The sequence below is a fragment of the Monomorium pharaonis genome, chromosome 6, assembly GCF_013373865.1.
Source record: "Monomorium pharaonis isolate MP-MQ-018 chromosome 6, ASM1337386v2, whole genome shotgun sequence".
Lineage (NCBI taxonomy): Eukaryota > Metazoa > Arthropoda > Insecta > Hymenoptera > Formicidae > Monomorium > Monomorium pharaonis.
In genome coordinates, this window is record NC_050472.1 from 17,496,910 (window position 1) to 17,516,133 (window position 19,224).

The window sequence follows — 19,224 nt, forward strand, 5'->3', positions numbered from 1 at the left end:
GTGGTGCAGAGAATGCTTTGCGCGCGAGCGCGTACACACACACAAGGGAGGGGGGGGGTGCAAGGGGAGCGCCCCTCTCCCGCACCTACCCCGTCTAAGTCGCTAACCCATGTGTATTGTACTAGAAATTTCGTAAAACATACGTGGCCATTTCGAACGTGGCCATTCCGAACGTGGCCGTTTCGAACGTGGCCATTTCAGACGTGACCGTTTCGGACGCTCCACTTATCTACAGCCCTAAATCAATCGCCTAGACCGACATATTCCTACGACGACTATGCACAGGAATTACAAGAGAAACTGACAGCCTCAAGTAAAATTGCCAAAGGAAAAAGCAGAAGAGGAAATACAAAAGGCGAAGAAACACTATGATAAGAACGCCAAGGACCTTTAAGGTAGGGGAAAAAGTCCTGCTATATGACGAACCGTAAGACGCGACCGATCGAAAAAATTGGACGCAAAATGGATCGGACCGTATAAGATAACTGAGAAAAATAGCGATGTCAACTACATGATAAAAACGGGTTGAAAAACCGTACGCGTACATGCGAACCGATTAAAACTATATATAGAAGAATAAAAAAAAAGGAGAGACCCAGAAACAGCTCCAGGCCTCAGCTAATCCATAAGGGTAATCCATGGTACAACAATTAAAATAATAAACACGAAACAAATACACTAGTATAAAAGTACACTAGTAGATTATTGTACCGAAACCATACACTACAGCACTACTAAGCGAAACTTACAAGCACTACAAGCTAGTTACTACACTACAAAAAAAACAGTCATTCCTCATCCTCTCTATCGGGGGAGGCAGCACGCACCAAGTACCGCTCAACGGGAACCTCGAAATCGGAATCTCGTTCACCGTCAGAATCACCCTCAAAATCCGGCACATCTATCTGTGCGAGGAAACGGCGGAAAAACAGACGGTTCGGAAGGAGTTCAGGCCCCGAGAAATCCGGCTCCGGCGAACTGCTCAGCGGGGAGTCAGGAGGCTCATCCCCCCTATCGGACTTACTGTGCGCAGCATCTTTCTCAACATTCTGGTCTTTGTCCCCCTCCGCCTCCATGAGGAAGGAACTCCTCTGCTTCTTCAACAAAGTCCTCAAAAATCGCGAAAACCTCCCCCTCATCGGTAACAAAGTCGTCCAGAGCGATGTCGCCAGGAAGGGGCGACGGAGGCGGTGACGGCACCAAAAAACACATTATGAATACTCTTAGCCCGGCACCAAACGTACCGTATAAAAAACGGTCCACGACTGACTCCACAGAGACTGACGACAGCGCGGGAGAACGAAAAAGCTGACATATCAAAACTAAAGAAACAGGTCTGAGCATCTAAGATAATAACGCGTCTTAAACTTGCAGAATAATTACCTACACGCATCTCAGCGACGGACTACTAGCCCAACCAGGGGGTAAAATACCACGTAAAAAATTCACGGACAACCCAGGAATATATTATGAAGAAATCGGACGACTACACCAAGTCGAAGCCCACTGAAAGCTGCTGATAAGGATGGACATCGCATCACTAGCACCTAAGCTAGAACAAATAACTAAAAGCATAGAGCGCACCAACATAATATGCAAGTCGTTACTTGTGAACGTAAAAACATGCAAAAATTTACACAGAGTTCTAGACAAGGGACATAATAAAACACAACACCTGATACACACCATACAGATGATATACAAGACGCCGACAGATAAGCGACGCGGACTGATAGTAGACTCAATAGCCAAGAGACTGTCGGAACCATGGACGCCGACGACGAAAAAACTATCAACGAACAGCTGAACGTTATTAGAAAACACCAACGCAGCAACGAAACACGCCGTAGAAAACCAGCTGAAAGTAATCAATGCCACGATAGCCCACGTGGAAACACTAAAACAAACCATCGAAATTAACGAAAACGCACTGACGATACTCCTAGAAAAAATACAAAACTAAGCATTTATATATAACAGACGGTACGACCTAGACGAACATTTTACAGTTTTTAACAAACGACCTACTATGAGACGCGTCCGAAATTATCGAGTATATATATACAGGGTGTTTGGTATTTTTTTATGGGATGTTTATGAGCAGGTAGAGCGCATGAAACTGAACAGAAAAGTACCTTACCGTTTTTCCATTTTTGTAATAGTTAACAAGTTAGTGACTTGTAAAATTTTCTGTATTATCCCGGCCTATCGGCAAATGCAAGCGCGCCGAGCGCCCGGCCGCGGCGGCTGCCCCTCTCCAGCACTTGAACCTTGAGATTGCTAGGCGCGCGGGGGGAATTGTTACAACAAGCGACAATGGCTACGCACAAGCGACGCGTAACGCTAAATTCTTCCTTTGAGTTATGATAGTTCCTTACCTTTTTTAATGAAAATAAAATTTTTTAACGACAAAAAGTATGTGTGTACGTGTACATACATGTGTATAAAAAATATCAGTTGTAATGCTTAAAGAAGTGATTACTAAATTTATTTTTTTAATAAATAACGATTATTTTTAATAAAAACTATTTTTTGATGATAGTCTTAAACTGTCATTATAAATTTTAAAAGAAGCTGTTATCATATTCTCGAAACAAAATTTATGCTTTTTTAAAAAACATAAGAAAATTTTATCGATTAAAATGAAAATGACAACCAAATAAAATGTTTGTTTCAACTTTATATTCTTAATTAAAAATTAAATAACTAGGATATTTATATTTTTAATAAAATTAATCCTTGTGATAGACTTATAATACACGGAAAAAACTTTATGATAAAAATTACTATGGTAAGTAGTAAACGCGGGCCAAGGAGGAATTATGAAAATTTTTATTATGTTTTTCATTAAATTACGACAATATTTATACTACTTATATGATATAATTCTCTGAAATTTCTTCTTACAGTTCGTGGTTACTATCATAAGTAATAAATCGTACATAATGTTATTATAAAATTTTCTCCGTGTAAATTTACGAATATATAAATTTATTAAATGTTTGAAAACCTATAAACAATATTTATTTAATTTAAGAAAATTTTAGTATGAAATCACTTCTTTAAGCATTACAACTGATATTTTTTGTACACATGTATGTACACGTACACACATACTTTTCGTTAAAAAATTTTATTTTCATTAAAGAAGGTAAGGGAACTATCATAACTCGAAGGGAGAATTTAGCGTTACGCGTCGCTTGTGCGTAGCCATTGTCGCTTGTTGTAACAATTCCCCCCGCGCGCCTAGCAATCTCAAGGTTCAAGTGCTGGAGAGGGGCAGCCGCCGCGGCCGGGCGCTCGGCGCGCTTGCATTTGCCGATAGGCCGGGCTAATACAGAAAATTTTACAAGTCACTAACTTGTTAACTATTGCAAAAATGGAAAAACGGTAAGGTACTTTTCTGTTCAGTTTCATGCGCTCTACCTGCTCATAAACATCCCATAAAAAAATATCAGACACCCTGTATGTATATATATATATATATATATATATATATATATAAAAGGGCATACTCCTAAAATCGCAGATATAGACCACATAATGGAAGCCCTTTGTGAAGCTAGTTTAACCTGGCCCCAGAGACTTTACCTCCCTAAAGGGATGCGAAACCACGAATGATTGAAAATAGAGAAACTGATTAGAATCAGCGCCTATTGCGACGCGAAAAATATGTACACTATACTTAGATTCCCACTAGCGAGCCTACCAATCTATAAACTTATGCGAATAAGCATACCGGTACATAATTACATAAATATCTCGTCTGTAGAAACAAATACGGAATATCTAGCGGTAGACGCGGAAAAACAAACATACATAACCATAAGCGAAAGCGATCTGCGAGAATGTAATAAAATAGGCATCGAACACATATGCGAGGCGACGCATGCAATAAATAAAATAAACGCGAATGCAATCTGCGAAGTTTAAATGTACATACACAACCTACACTGTAATGTAAACTATCTCATAAGCGAACGCGCAGTTTGGATCAAGACTCACGACTCTTGGTTGTACTTGACGTCAAAACCCGAAGAGATTAGCATAAAATGCACAAACTACCCCGAAGGTAAAGAAATAATAAACAATACCGGGAAAATAACCATAAACAAAGGCTGTAAGATAGTTACAGCTGAACTGATATAAAACCGCATAAAACTATTAGTTTCAAAATCTTAGACACATACGTGCCTAGAATAAATATTACAATGTTACAAGAAATTCCTTTAAAAAACCACACAGATAATTTGCATTTAAGAAAAATATCTGACAATCCATACGACTTTGGAAACTTAAGAATAAGCATAGAAAAAATTAAACAGGAACTGGAGAGTGACCAAGAGCCGCTCTTCCGATAAAAACAATTTATTTACCCAATGACAACCAGCGGCGTTATTGCCGTAATCATAGTAGTTATCATAATCTACATAATATATACAAAACGAACGGCTAGTAAGCCACCAAGGTCTAGCAAAGCAAGTTGTCAACTAAAAACAAAACTGTAAGCGAAAACATCGCACTCTCGTTTTTTGTCTAATGGGGGAGGGATGTTGTAAGTCGATTTACAACCGATATATTATTATAATTGCGAAACGCATCATCTTTCGAAAGACACACAAGAATTCGCCGCGCTCACGGAAGTCCCAAGCAATTTTCGTGAGTTTACAACATCACGATACGGAACCGCTCGGAAGCAGTTCCGTATCGCCCTAGAAATAAGGCCCTACGCTGCACAATTGAATCGCAAGGGTACCGCGTTCCAGTGTCGAAATGCTTAGCCTTGCGGAAGCCACCAACGCCCGGTCACTGGACCCAAAATTGCGCCACGAAATCATCGAATATAAACGCGACCACGTCGTGACCGAGCGGAGAGTAACCATACACGCACGACGTGAGCACGTTAGTTTATTACACGCCTTATCACAAGTGTCATTCAACACCACGGCGCGCAACACATAGCTGATTGTAAGCACTGAATGAAAGAATAAAGAAGACGAATTGAACAAGTAAGAAGTGTTCTTCATTTAAACGATGAGCCGAACCTTCACCCTTCGGGTCCTAACCCCTAAGGCAGGACAAATCCCAAAACTATTTTCGGAAAGAACTCCCGTTCAGAGCATACGTTCACAACAATTTCCATTTTTTTAATAATTTTGTGATATATTTTATAGGATTTTTCTAAGACTTTTTCAAATATACTTGGCTAATTGTATTGATCTCGTATTATTTTTGAATGCGTTTATGTATTTGACATTTTTTTTATGTAAAATTTTTGAGAGGTTATTATTTTTTATTTTATTTGTACAAATAATTTTCGTATTGTGTAACATTGATGGATTATTGCGTTTTAACGACCCAAACACCCTAAATTTTTGCTTCACTATAATTTCGTTAATTGATTTTAATTAATTAATTATTTGATCAACAAGCCCATTTATTATTAAATATTTTAATAAAAAATTATAATAAATAAATTTTGTACAAATATTTATATAGTTGGAGCAGGGGATAGAAAATGGCGCTGGTGAGTGTGGACGTGTGAAAGTGCGCTCCGGAATGAAAGGAGGAAAAGTGAGTAGTGAAGAACTGAGGAGATAGGAGATGTAGAGATTCAGATGGAGGAGGCGAATAGACATCTGAGGAAATGGAGGGAAGACGGAGGAACTACGAGGAAGGAAGTTTAGCAAGAAGAAAGATTCGGAGTAAAGCAGAGGTGCGAAAATGGAGTGGGGAGATTACAGAGAAGAAGGGGTGACGGAGAGCGCGCTGGAGTGCGAAGGAAGTACCCAAGAGGAGAAGGTAGATGGCGTTGGCGGCTGGTGCGGAGACGGCGCGAGTGCATGAGTGGTCTAGGAGGGTGGCAGTGATTGGTGGAAAGCACAGCGTACATAAGAGTAGAAGTAGGAAGGAGGCACCAGAGAGGCGAGAACGGGAAAAGTGATGTAGTAAGATCGATATATCGATAAAGGTCTCGGAGGACCATGATTGGTGGGAGAGGAAAGAGGGAAATGCGGCGAGTATCGGTGGAATTGAAGTATCGAGACGGAGGAATCGAGAAGGACCACATAGGAGGAAGGTTAGAGAAATGGTGCGAAGAGGACAACGTGTGTAAAAAACGGAATCAGCGACAGAAGTGCGAAGACAGATAAAGAGGAAATGGATAGGAATAAGGGGACGAGAGAAGAGTTAGCGGGGATAAAGGAGGAGTTGAAAAGAATCAAAGAATGTTTAGCCGAATTTGTGGAGATGTGCAGGAGGTGGCGAGAGAAAGAAAGAGATACTGATAGGAGGAGAGAAGAGGGGAGAAAAAGGGAACGAGAGGAGAAAAAGGAAGATAGAAAGAACAGGGGAAGTGGAGACAAGGAAAGAAGCAGGGAAGAAGACTGGTGGAGCGCATTGAAAAAGGAGGAAGATAGAGAGAAAGAGGGATCCAAGGAGACGGAAAGCAAGAAGGAACAGAAGACAAGAAGGGAGAGTGAGGCAGCAGAGAAGGTGATATTTAGCAATAGGAAGGAGAAAAGGAGGAGGCAGGAAAAAAGAAAGGAGAGGAGAAAAAAGCGTAGAGAGTCATGGGAGATTAGCAGCTCGGAAGGGAATGAGCCGGTAAGCGGAGGAAGAGGAGAAAAGTCGAAGAAGGCCAAAGGAGTAGAAGACTGACAGAAGGAAAACGGAGGAGGAAGGTCAAGTCAGAGCAGAAAGCACAAATAAAGCGAAGCGGTAGGAGAGAGAGAGAAGGAAAGGAGTTTGCGGAGAGCAGGAAAAAGAGAAGAGTAGAGAAGAGCCGGAGTAGAGAGTCGGAGGAGCTCAGCAGCGCGGAAAGTGGGGAGTCGGTAAGCGGAGAACGAGGTGAGAGGTCGAAGAGGATAAAAGGAGAGGAGGAGCAGACTGGCAGGAGAAAAATAAAGGAGGAAGGTATAATCGGAGCGGAGAGAGGAAGTAAAGTTAAGCGGAAGGAGAGAGAGAGAGAGAGAGACAAAGAGAGGAGATGGTGGAGAGCAGGGAGAGGGCAGCAGATCAGAAAAAGAAGATTCGGTAAGCAGAAAGAGAAGAGAGGAGCCGAGGAGAACGGAAGAAGAGGAAGAGAAGACGGGAAGGAGGAGGATAAAAGAAAAGGGGACAGAGAGAGAGAAGAGAGCCAGCAGGTGAATCAAGGGAAGAGAGAGGAGGCGAGTAGAAGGAGGAGGGCAAGGAGTATAGTGTGGAGGGGGTAGAAGGGAAAAGTACGGAGGTAAGAAGGATGGTATAAGGATTATTATGAGAAGAGAATTGGAAAGGGAGGCAGGAATAAGAATCTTAAAGTTATATCAGACTAAAAATTGAGATTGAGATTGAATTAAAATTTGACCATTCAAAGCAAAGTTAAAGAATATTGGTTTTATTCCTAATTGATTACATTTCAATTCAATCCCAATATCAATCTCTAGTCTGATACAAGCTTAACCCTCTGCCTACACATGGGGTTTCGGTAACCCCAATCGATTTTGAAATGCCCGCTAGTTAAAAGGAGACGCTGGAACTGGGGCAGGAAAAAAGTTTGAACTGTGCTGTTATTCCTCTTTCGGCGTTGTCAATGTTTTGAAAACAACAGAAGTAGGAGCATCGAAAGAGTGTGTTGGGGTTACAGTTGCCCCGTGTGTAGGGAACGTAACAAAAAGTAGAAAAGTTCCAAATTTGAAGGGTAAATAAAAGTTATTTTTTTGTTTATTAAATATCATTTACGCAACAGTACTTATATATATTACCAATATCGCGATAATTTTGCGAAAATATACTGCAATTGTAGCATTACAAATTATAATTTTTTTTCTATAACAAATAAAATCTTTTGTAATAAATATTTTTGTATTAATAATTATGTTTTTGTGTATTAATAATTATATTTTTTAAATAAATATTACTATTTTCTTTTATTATTGTGTTTGAACTGCATTCATTTTTTACTAAATTCACATTAAGAGATAAATATATTTTTTGAACAGAATCAAAACAATTTTTACAATAATTATCACTTTAATAATCAAAGTCATACCATTTCAGGATGTATATTACTTAGGTTGCATTTGATCAAAAGTTTTATCTTGGATTTGATTTTTTTTTTTGTTATAAAAAATATCACTTAGATTGAATTTATCAAAAGTATTCTTGGATTTTGTGATTTTTTTCTTAAAGAAAAACCATACACTTGGCGCGATTTTTTTACCTTTTTCAAAAAGATAATTTGGTTTGGATATCATGCATTTTGTAGTATTTATAGAAAGATTATATATCACTTAGGTTGAATTTGGTATGATCAAAAGTATTATCTTGGATTTTATAATTTTTTTCTTTATAGAAAAACCACACACTTGGCGCGCTTTTTTTACATTGTTTAAAAAAGTAATTTTGTTTTTAATTTGACATTAGTGTTGATGATTAAATAGATGAGGTGTGATGTATAGAGCTGTACATTGGTTAAATATTGATAATATTGTAAGGATAAGGACCATCTTTTGTCACCAAGATACTAGCAATTATATGTTACTAGTAAACCAAAGAATAAAAATTAATGTTATTAAAAACATTTATTTAAAATTTTATTCAAGCTAATTAATATTGATTGACAATTACAGCAACATTTAAATAATCACAATTCTATATCACAACAATGTAGCTATCTCATCGACATCAGTGTAAGATCTGAGTTATGTTACTCTTTGATTAATTAATTTTACATTAGTGTTGATGATCGAATAGATGAAGTGTGACGTAGAGTTGTGCATCAGTTAAATATTGATAACGTTATAAGGGACAGTATCAAAATATTTTAAGAATTTTCCTGAAATATCTCCAAGATGATAAACAGTCATATTAATTTTATGTTAAATTTGGTTTTATATTCTAATCTTAAGTTCTCATATTTAAAATAAACAAAAATTTATCTTAAAATATGTTGCATCTTATTGGTTACAAAATATTTCAAAATAAACCTAAAACGATGTTCCAGAAATATCTTTTTGTAGACAATATGTAATATCAAATATTTTTTTGTTATTCGGAAAGAGTAAAAGGATAAACAATATTTTATATCAAATAATGTTCTGCAAAATATTATGAGTACTTGATAATAAGATACTTTAAAATTGATTTAAAACTGGAAATACAAAAATATCTGATTATTATTACTCAAATATATTTTACTGTAAGGATAATATTTACAAACTTTTACAACAGACAAAGAGAACATTTCAACGCAGCAAAATATATCACAGAAATATTTTAAGGATATCTATATGTCAGAATATGTTGCATAGCAATAGTCACTATTAAGATATTTTAAGTTCAATGTTTCTGAAATATCCCCAAGATGATAAAAAGTTACATTAATTTTATCTCAGATATGATATTTGATTTCTAGATTTATTCTAACTAATGTTCTCATATTTAAAATAGACTAAAGCTTTTCTTAAGATATGTTATAATTATTACTTTGTAAAGTATAACATCTATCTCATCAACACCACTGTACAATCTGAGCTATGTTACTGTTTAATTAATTTTGATGTTGATGATTAAGAAAGATAAGGTGTAATGTTGAGCTGGGTGTAGAGTTGTGTCGGTTAAATATTAATAATGTTGTAAAAATAAGGATTATCTTTTATCACCAAGATACCAACAATTATATACGTTACTAGTAAAGCAAAGAATAAAAAGTAGTATTATTAAAAATATTTATTTAAAGTTTTATTAAAACTAATTAATAGTTGTTAATAGTGATTGACAATTACAGCAACATTTAACTGATGCACAATTCTATATCACACAGCATCTCATATATCATCGACATCAGTGTAAAGTTGAATCACAGAGTAACATAGCTCAGTTAATTGTTTAATAGTCTATAATATGTCATCTATAATATGACAATCTGAGAACAATAAAAAAATTTGTATGAATAGTCTTGGCACGAGTCACTACTGTGTCTTTTAATCTCATGATTATGTAAGACTTCTTTTTCTTTGCTACACTTATATTAATAAACTTATATTAATAAACTTACTACACTTATATTAATAAACATAATTCAAAACAATCAGTATTGGAGTTATCGTACACATTTTTTACATTATGCAAAGCATATAAGATTGTATATGTAAAAATTTGAGTACTTTATGTATGATTGTATTTTCCCTCTTACCCGTCCTGCTATTCTTACCCTCTTTCTGCTATCCGCTTTCTTCGTTCTTTCTCTCTCTCTCTCTCTCTCTCTCTCTCTCTCTCTCTCTCTCTCTCTCTCTCTCTCTCTCTTACTCCCCTTCTTCCTCGAGGTTTTACTATTGACACGATTATTAATAAAAATAAAGCACAATTCACGAAACTGCCTTGTAACCTCACGCTGTGCGTCACAGAGAATTAATCATAATCTCACGCTGCGCGTCACTTACAGCGAAACATTATCATGTCTCCCGAAATTTATCACAACTTAGTTAAAATTAAAATTATTGTTGAAAGATACATCAAACAGTATAACAATACACTACTTCACAATGCTTTACAAAACTGTAACTTACCAACAAGGTTGACGATGACGTATTTTAAATGAAATTTTGCCGTTTCAGACTTTGGGTGCGTTTGGGGAGCTCACTATTAGCGCTACGCAGCACTACCGCTGTTCGCGGAGACGCTGAATAGCGCTATCAAAATTATGATGACGTCACTGTCTGTAGCGTTTGACGTCATAAACGCACGCTATCCATGCTACTGCCTCAGAGGTAGTGCATGGATAGCGTTTGGCTCAATCCCCACCATTGTCTGTTTAAACATCACGTGCTATCTCTCTTTTAAGGTTAGAGAAAATTTATGCGTGATCTTGAAAGAAGAAAATAAGAAATTGTTTATATGTCCTAATGAAAATATTTAATTAAAAATCTCTCTTTATTGGGAGAGAGAGAGAGAGAGAGAGAGAGAGAGAGAGAGAGAGAGAGATCTGTTTCATTAAAATTTATTAAATTTATTAAAATATATTAAAATTCCTTAATATATACTCATTTAAATTTGTTAAAATTTCTTAAAATTCATAAAATTTATTTTATTACATTGTTATTTATTATATAAATAAATTTTATAAATTTTAATAAATGTTAAATATTAATTTTTAATAAATTTTAATAAATTTTAATGCATTTTAATAAATCTTAATAAATAATAAAAAGGGATCAAATAAAAAAGTTTCTGTGAAATATTTCATTAATATATTTCTATCAAGATGATCAAGACTGGATCTTTGAGTTTAATATTATTTTTCATCAAAATATGTATATAATAATATATACTATTTTGATTCATTACACTGCATGTACTGTTTGTCTTAAAATGCAATCCTTTTCTGTACCAATTGCAAATATGTAAACGACTTAAGTATCATTATTATCAATTAAATTGATAACGTAATCATATATTATTTTAAAATTTTAGTTTAAATAATTAATGCAATTCAAGAGCGACAATATACGACATAGTGCAAAAAAACATAAATTTACATTAAAAAATTATATTAGGCATAAGCATCAAACATATAATATTATGTAAAATAAATATAAATTAATAATTAATTAATTTGATTTTGAATTGAGATAGAAAAATGGAACAAAATAAAAATTTATAGGAAATTGTTTAAATTATTTTATTTTATTACATATAAAATAATTTTAATTAAAGAGTAATATATAGGACTTATTAATTATTATTTAATTTATTTAAAAATTAAAAAATTTATTTAATAAGATCGTAAATAACTTTAATAATTTTTATTTTGTGAACTTCAATAATTTCAATTTCTATTGAAAAATTTAATTGTTTAATAATCATTTTATAATTATTAAAATATTGAATATAAAATAAATATAAACAAATAAGTATCATATATATATAAAGAAAAATAATAAATATACTAAGTAACATAGTTAACATAAATAATTATTAATATATATATAAACATTTTGTTAATATTGCTGGCAGTGGCTAATCAACTGCCCAACAGTGTTTGCTACGCTATAGCTGTTCACGGAACTCGCTATCACTACCGCGCTATTGGCTCCACGAACAGTTCAGATAGCGTTAGCGTTTGTAGCGTTAATAGTGTCTCCCCGAACGCACCCTTTGTGTCGCGATATCTCCACTTATAAAACATGTAGAGGAAAAATAAAAACACTCAATCTTTAGTGTAAATACTCAGGCGTATACACCTGAATTTGGGAATAAACTTTTAATTTTATTATATAAATTGATCTCAAGCTTTTGATTGAGCCTAGTTCTCAGATAGCACAAGGACATCCATTGTATGTCCACTGGATATCCGCTTCTGGACATTCGGACGTTCATTAAAAGTCCAAATAAAGTCCGTCGGACATTCAATGGCTGTCCCAACTTTTTACCATGAGAGATGGAATTACCGACTGCAATTTTAGTACACACATGTACGGCATTTGCACATGCATATGTTGTACATGTGTGCACTAAGATTGCAGTCGGTAATTCCATCTCTCATGGTAAAAAGTTGGGACAGCCATTAAAACTCACTCTGTATACTCTAATATGTGGTAATTGAATTTTTTAAACATATACATATAATTATTTTTAAACTTATATATTAGATATTAGGTATTAAGAATTATCGATTTCAACACGTTTTTGATTTGCAAATTTTTTTTCAGCCGCATCAGATCTTTTTTTCGCTTTTCTTAGCCATTTTTTTATGGCCTCTTCTAAATCCTTTTTTTGTAAATGTTTTATTGTATGCTTCTTCTGCAGTTGAAACAAAATATATTAAGCAAAAATGAAAATATTTGTTGTAAATCAATTAATTTACTTTTAGAGATTTCCAGATTATCATGTTTAGAGTTGCTTACTTGTCGACGTTTCGCAAATATTAAGATACAGCTTTATTAACATATTATATACTTTATTACATATTATATACTACTTGAACTTTTAAATAACGGGAGACCATCAATATTAATATTAACTCGGATAGATTGTAAATGTTGACCAGAATACCGCGATAAAAGTTGCTTGACACAATTACTCAAACCAAAATGATAATATTGCCCGGGTCTTATATCCTGTACATTTACTTTTCTGGGAGTTTTTAATAAGCTACAAGCATCTGAAGGCAATTCCGGATATTTAGATTTTAAACCTGTTATTAATTCGTTTAATGTAATATGAGATATGCGATTTTTAGTTGCCCATTCTTGAAACGATGGTACAAAACTAGACGAATCATCGACAAGGTTATCAGATGCAGGAGCATTAACAATATTATTAATTATTTCATAATCATTAATATCAGTATTACTAGAATTTATTGGCTCATTGTTTAAAAAATTGTTTCCTTCAAAATCATTAAAATGACTATTTACTTGTTCAGAATTATCTAAATTGTTGTTTAATTAGTAAATGTTGCTATGCACATTCTGCGTTAATGAAAAATGATTTGATACTTTTGGAACATTATTACTTAATATTGAAGATAAAGCTACGCTTTCTGCGGAAGAATTATTACAAATACTGTCCATAATATTAATTGCTACATCTGACAGATCTTTAGCTTGTCGATAATATCGTCTGTATAATTTGGACATCTTTCAAAATTATTATTAATATTATGTATTCTGATTTGTTTATTTGTAATATCTCTCTCTCTCTCTCTCTCTCTCTCTCTCTCTCTCTCTCTCTCTCTCTCTCTCTCTCTCTGTCTCTTCTTTTATCTCAATTTGACAATAACACTTTTTAGCATACATTAATTATAATTTATTTACATGTGTATATTACTTAGTTTATTTTACTCTTCCAACTTTTTCTTTTTAATTTTTCGTAACTATTTTTAATTTTTTATCTCTTTCCTCTCTCCTTATCTCCTCTTTCTTTTATTTATTTTTCTCCTATTCTATTTTAATTTCAAATACAATGTTTCTTCCTTTTTTTCTTTTAATATGTAACTAAAAAAACATGACACAAAGTATTGATTAATCTTAAAATAATTATTTCCATTAAAAAAAATGAAAATTTTATGTAATATACATATCTGATTGTACAACGCATACTATGTTATGTTACAATCTCCAAATTTCCCTCTGTAATGTAATATGTGTACAGAAATTAAATAAAAACTTACTCGTCACTAACCTCGCGCACGTCACTATTAATCACGTCATTATTAATCACTGTTTAAACTGTTACATTATCGCCGCGAAACCGCCGCGGACTCGTCTGCCAACGTCAAGGCATATATTCGACTACGAACGCACACTTCTCATTGGATCTACGAGATTTTTTTTATAAAGGATTATTAACTGTACGATTTACAGATATATCACTTAATATTTATTTTTTATTTTCACAAAGCGATCGTATCACGAATGACAGCGATTTATCATCATATACAGTATACATCAACACTTTGTAAGATATCTGTCACAGGTAAATTTTAATGCTCTCTAGTAATGAATTCCTGTACTGGACAAGAACAATGATGACGTATTTTTAATGAAAAATTTACAATTTAGACTTTGGGTTGTAATATTTCCACTCATAAAGCACGTAGAGTAAAAATAACAAAATATAATTTTGTTCCACAAATCAAACCCAAACTTTTGATTAAGCCTTAGTTAGAATTTGATCGGTTAAGTCATTATTGAGGTCTGATAATATCAAGTCGCGTACTCGCGCTGCGCGTTTACTTGGCGCGAGACAATTCCATGGTCTCTTGATATAACTATATGCAACATTATTTTTTCTGTATAAAAAAGAAATAAATATGATCACTTTTACAACAAACGTATGGTGTGTTAAGTTTTCAGATTGACTATTTATTAAATAAACTGTTTATTTTCATTTTTTGGTTTTTAATTACTTTTATTATTAAATATTTTATAAATAATTTTGTTATAAAAGACACAATTTTAATACAATTTTAATACTTGTTTTATAAGAAACCTTTGAATTATGAAAAGTAAATTTTGACAATTTTATGATCATATTATTTTTAAATTATTTTTAAACAAATTTTAAAATTATTGAAATACTTTTCACAATTCTTAGGTTTTTCCAAACTTCTTAAAAAATAAGTTTTTTTTAACGTAAATTTTCTTAAAGTAACTTTTTAGATAACTTTAAATTAAAATTTAAAGTGTTCTAATTTACTTAACATATTTTTTAAATTTTTTTAAAAATAAGGAATTAATTTTTTTTAAGGTTTTCTGAAGTAAATTTTTCCAAGCCGATCCCGACGCCGCTATTACAATTCCTTTTACAAAAAATCGCCGTTTAGACCCTACATGATTACATCTCAGATTGACATTCACTATAGAAAGATTGGTACAACGTTTCTGTGTGTGAAAACTACAGGACATTACAGTGTGGCAAGTGTTGTTTGGAGTTATTAAAATATTTTAATAATTTTTTTTACTTTAATAACATTATATCTAGAAATATTTTTTACAATTTTATAGCAAAATATTTTAGGTATTGTTTAAAAAATATAATTATTTTGACAAATAAAACAAATAAAAACTATTTTGGAAAAAACGAGTTTTTTCCAAAATATTTTTTATTTGTTTTATTTGTCAAAATAATTATATTTTTTAAACGATACCTAAAATCTATTTTATCTTGCTTCTAGATCTATCTTTTACCTTTCCAAAACTGTTTGGTTTTTTAAATTCGTTAAAAATGGACGAAAATGTGATAGATTAAAGAAAGTAATTTTTGCGACTTTTTCGAACCTTATGTTTAAACTAATTTTTAATGTGTTTGATGATAATAAATATTATTGTGGATTACATCATCGTCTTTGTCATGAAAAAAGATTCATGTAGCACAATATTTATTTCCGTTTATCTGTTCAATGCAATACGTTTGGGAATGGGGTACATTTTTAACCCAGTATAAGGTCGAAAAATATAGATATACTATTCTAGGGTTAATATACGTACTCGAGACTTAGGTTGGGTTCGGAGAGCACGCTTTTGGCGCTGTTAACGTGCTCTATCTTTCTTCGACATTCATTGAGCAACAAGGATAGAATGATACTTTTAGCGCTAATAGCGTCTCCCTGAACCCAGCCTTAATAAAGCACACGGTTTTTATATTACTCACATTCTCCCATCTTAATCTTTAAGGGCCAGTTTCACAATCTTCGGTTACCTTAACCGACCGATTATTTTATTGGAATTGACCAATCGTATTTGTCATTAAGTGAAATTAACAAATGCGATTGGTCAATTCCAATAGAATAACCGGCCGGTTAATTTAACCGGAGTTTGTAAAACCGGCCCTAAAAATACGCGTGGTGTATGGAATACGTCACGCGCTACAATTTTTGGTCTTCTGTCTGGTAATTTTTTTTTTAAGTTTATAACTCTTACCTAACCTGTGTCTGGTTTATGTTTAGTCGTGCTGAAGCCGTGGTACCGATCAGATTTTAGGCCTGTTCTTTTTCGCTGCATTGCTGCACTGGTGCAATAAGTTAGAATGAGAAAAAATATATTTGTTTTACTCTACCCTGTTGCACCAATGCAGCAGTGTAGCGGAAAAGAACAAGCCATTTATCTCACTGCTAAATTTTGCCATAATTGTTAACCTGTGTCGCGTGTGGCGCACTCCGTACGCCGCTCGTATTCTCACGTTACATTTTCCTCCCGTCATTTACTCTTTGGATTTATTGTCTCTCGATGATATGAGCTCTAAAAATTTGGAAGTAAATGAATTTTCCTGTAAAAATTATTTAAAATTTGTTATTTATATTTGTGAAAATGTGATTTTAATGCTTGAAACAATGTTTTGTCGGAATAAGTCTCATCAAAATATTTTAAAAGTGCTATTTATGTTTATAGCATTATATTATATTTTTTTTTACTAAAAATTTTTAATTATTTTAAGACTTAATTATTTTCTTATTATTTTATTTGTGTTAATTTTATAAAGTTCTTTATGTTTATACTACCCATATTTTTTTACTAAAAATTCTTAATTATGTTAAGGCTTAACCATTTTCTTATTTTATTTGTGTTAATTTTAAAAAGTTTTACTTCTGTTTATACTATTATAGTTTTTAACTACAAATTTCTAACCATTTTAAGACTTAATTATTTTTTTGTTACTTTGTGTTAGTTTTATTTATAAAATTATTTTTAAAATGTTTTGTATTTAAAAAAAAAAAGAAATTTTCTAAACAAGTTTTATTTATTAAATAAACATGTTGAGTATCTATTTTGTGCAATTTTACAATTTTTTGCTTGGCGTACGCTATACGCCATCCGTGTTCTTATGGGATTCTCGAAAACCCGTGTTCTTATCTTAAAGTCGGTTGTTCCAACTTCTTGGTAAACTTACCTATTAGATAAATATATGTTTGTCTTTATTTATTTAAGAAATGAAAGACACATGCTTACCTCGTAGGAAAGTTTACCAAGAAGTTGGATCAACCAGCTCTTAATCTTAAAAGTTAAAAAAGTAATGAACCTTCTTTTTTGCGATGCTGATTGGTTCTCTCGCTGCGCTTACTTCGTGTTGTGAGGGTAACTCCTATTGCGATTGAATTTTGACAAATTCAAATTTGTACAGATGGTTATCTATACAATTATCTTTGTAGTTTTTTTTTTCAAAAAATAAAATGTTTAAGTATCACGCGAAAAGCGCGTCTGTAGTGTCTAGTATAAGTAAAAACTTTGTTAAATTTTATTTGTGAGAATGAAAGAGAAACGTGCATTTAGTAACTGAGTTATTATACACTGGCGCAAAAAAAAACGAAACAAAATTTTTGACCGATTTTTAGGCAATATTCAAAGTGATGCAACTCTGCGAAAAATCATCCAAATTACATGTACTTTTTTTAAATTAAAGGGCAAAAACTCTACTTTGAGAATCCCTACGCGAAAGTTTGATTTGTTAAGTGCGAACCTTTTGTATCGCATGAAAACCAAACATGTGTTTTTTAATTGAAAAAAGTAAAAGTTTGTTATCATTTTGCACAAGTTTCTCGTTAAAATCTTGCTAATATTAATTTAGATTCTGAAAGTTCATTTTTTTCTAAGCATTTCATTGGTGGAAATTTGTACTTACTGATCTAAATATAACGGATAGCTGACGCACCAATTTCACTAAAGTCCAGATCGGGTCACTTTGATGACAGCGGTATGATTGAGTTCAACACGAATAAAATCAATGTGCAATATCATATTGATACTCAAAATTCATGATATTAAAAAAATACCGTATTTACTTGCTAAATACCCTAAAATGCAGTGCAAATTTTAAACTAGCGTGCAATCAACAAAAAACATCGTATCGACATGTTTTTTTTTTTTTTAATTGCTTAGAAAAGAATGAACTTTCAGAATCTGAATTAATATTAGCAAGATTTTAACGAGAAACTTGTGCAAAATAATAACAAACTTTTACTTTTTTCAATTAAAAAACACATGTTTGGTTTTCATGCGATACAAAAGGTTCGCACTTAACAAATCAAACTTTCGCGTAGGGATTCTCAAAGTAGAGTTTTTGCCCTTTAATTTAAAAAAAAGTACATGTAATTTGGATAATTTTTTGCAAAGTTGCATTACTTTGAATATTGCCTAAAAATCGGTCAAAAATTTTGTTTCGTTTTTTTTGCGCCAGTGTATCACAAATGAGAATTATCTGAATTTTCATATAAATGTAAAGCTATAAGTGTTTCTGCGTTTCTTCATTGTTTTTATAATTGTATATATGTACGCATGGATGCAATGGATATTGAGAATTATATGTGATGCTTGTAACTGGAGAATTAATATTGCTGATGAAATTCCAGGTACGCGAGCGTTTGCGCGTGGCCCTCGAAAGAAATACGAGTCTCGAAGAGGAACTAGCCCACACGAAAGAGGAAGTGAGTGTTATATTTTGTTATAAAATATAATATAAAGTTAAAATTATTTACAAGAGAGATTAGACAATTCAAAAGTTCAGAAAATTAAAAAAATTGTGTGAAAGTAGAGTAATTTTTTTCTAACAAAATTATTTTTTATTTTTGCAAAGTTTCATTTTGAGAAGGTAAAACACTCCTTTGAAAAAAATCGATTTTTTTTCTTTGTAGGCAAATATATTTGAAATTGTAAACGATAAAAAACATTTTTAAACAAAAGTCGAACGGTTTTAAGAGTAGTAGGAGAAGGTAGGGCACATTGACAGATTTCGTTTTTCCGCTCC

At 32.9% G+C, this 19,224-nt stretch overlaps 1 protein-coding gene across 29 annotated transcripts in view; it reads left to right on the top strand.

Moving 5' to 3' along the window:
- LOC105833660 (liprin-alpha-1) overlaps nt 1-19,224 on the top strand; it is a 420,505-nt gene that overhangs the window by 85,035 nt on the left and 316,246 nt on the right. For 26 of the 29 annotated variants that reach the window (XM_036289154.1, XM_036289155.1, XM_036289153.1 and 23 more), the window contains exon 5: nt 18,830-18,904. In XM_036289154.1, the coding sequence (XP_036145047.1) occupies nt 18,830-18,904 (75 nt within the window). Of the gene's footprint in view, nt 1-15,220; nt 15,402-18,823; nt 18,905-19,224 lie in introns of those variants that run through there. The other 3 variants (XM_036289179.1, XM_036289180.1, XM_036289181.1) reach the window with 3 other exon arrangements.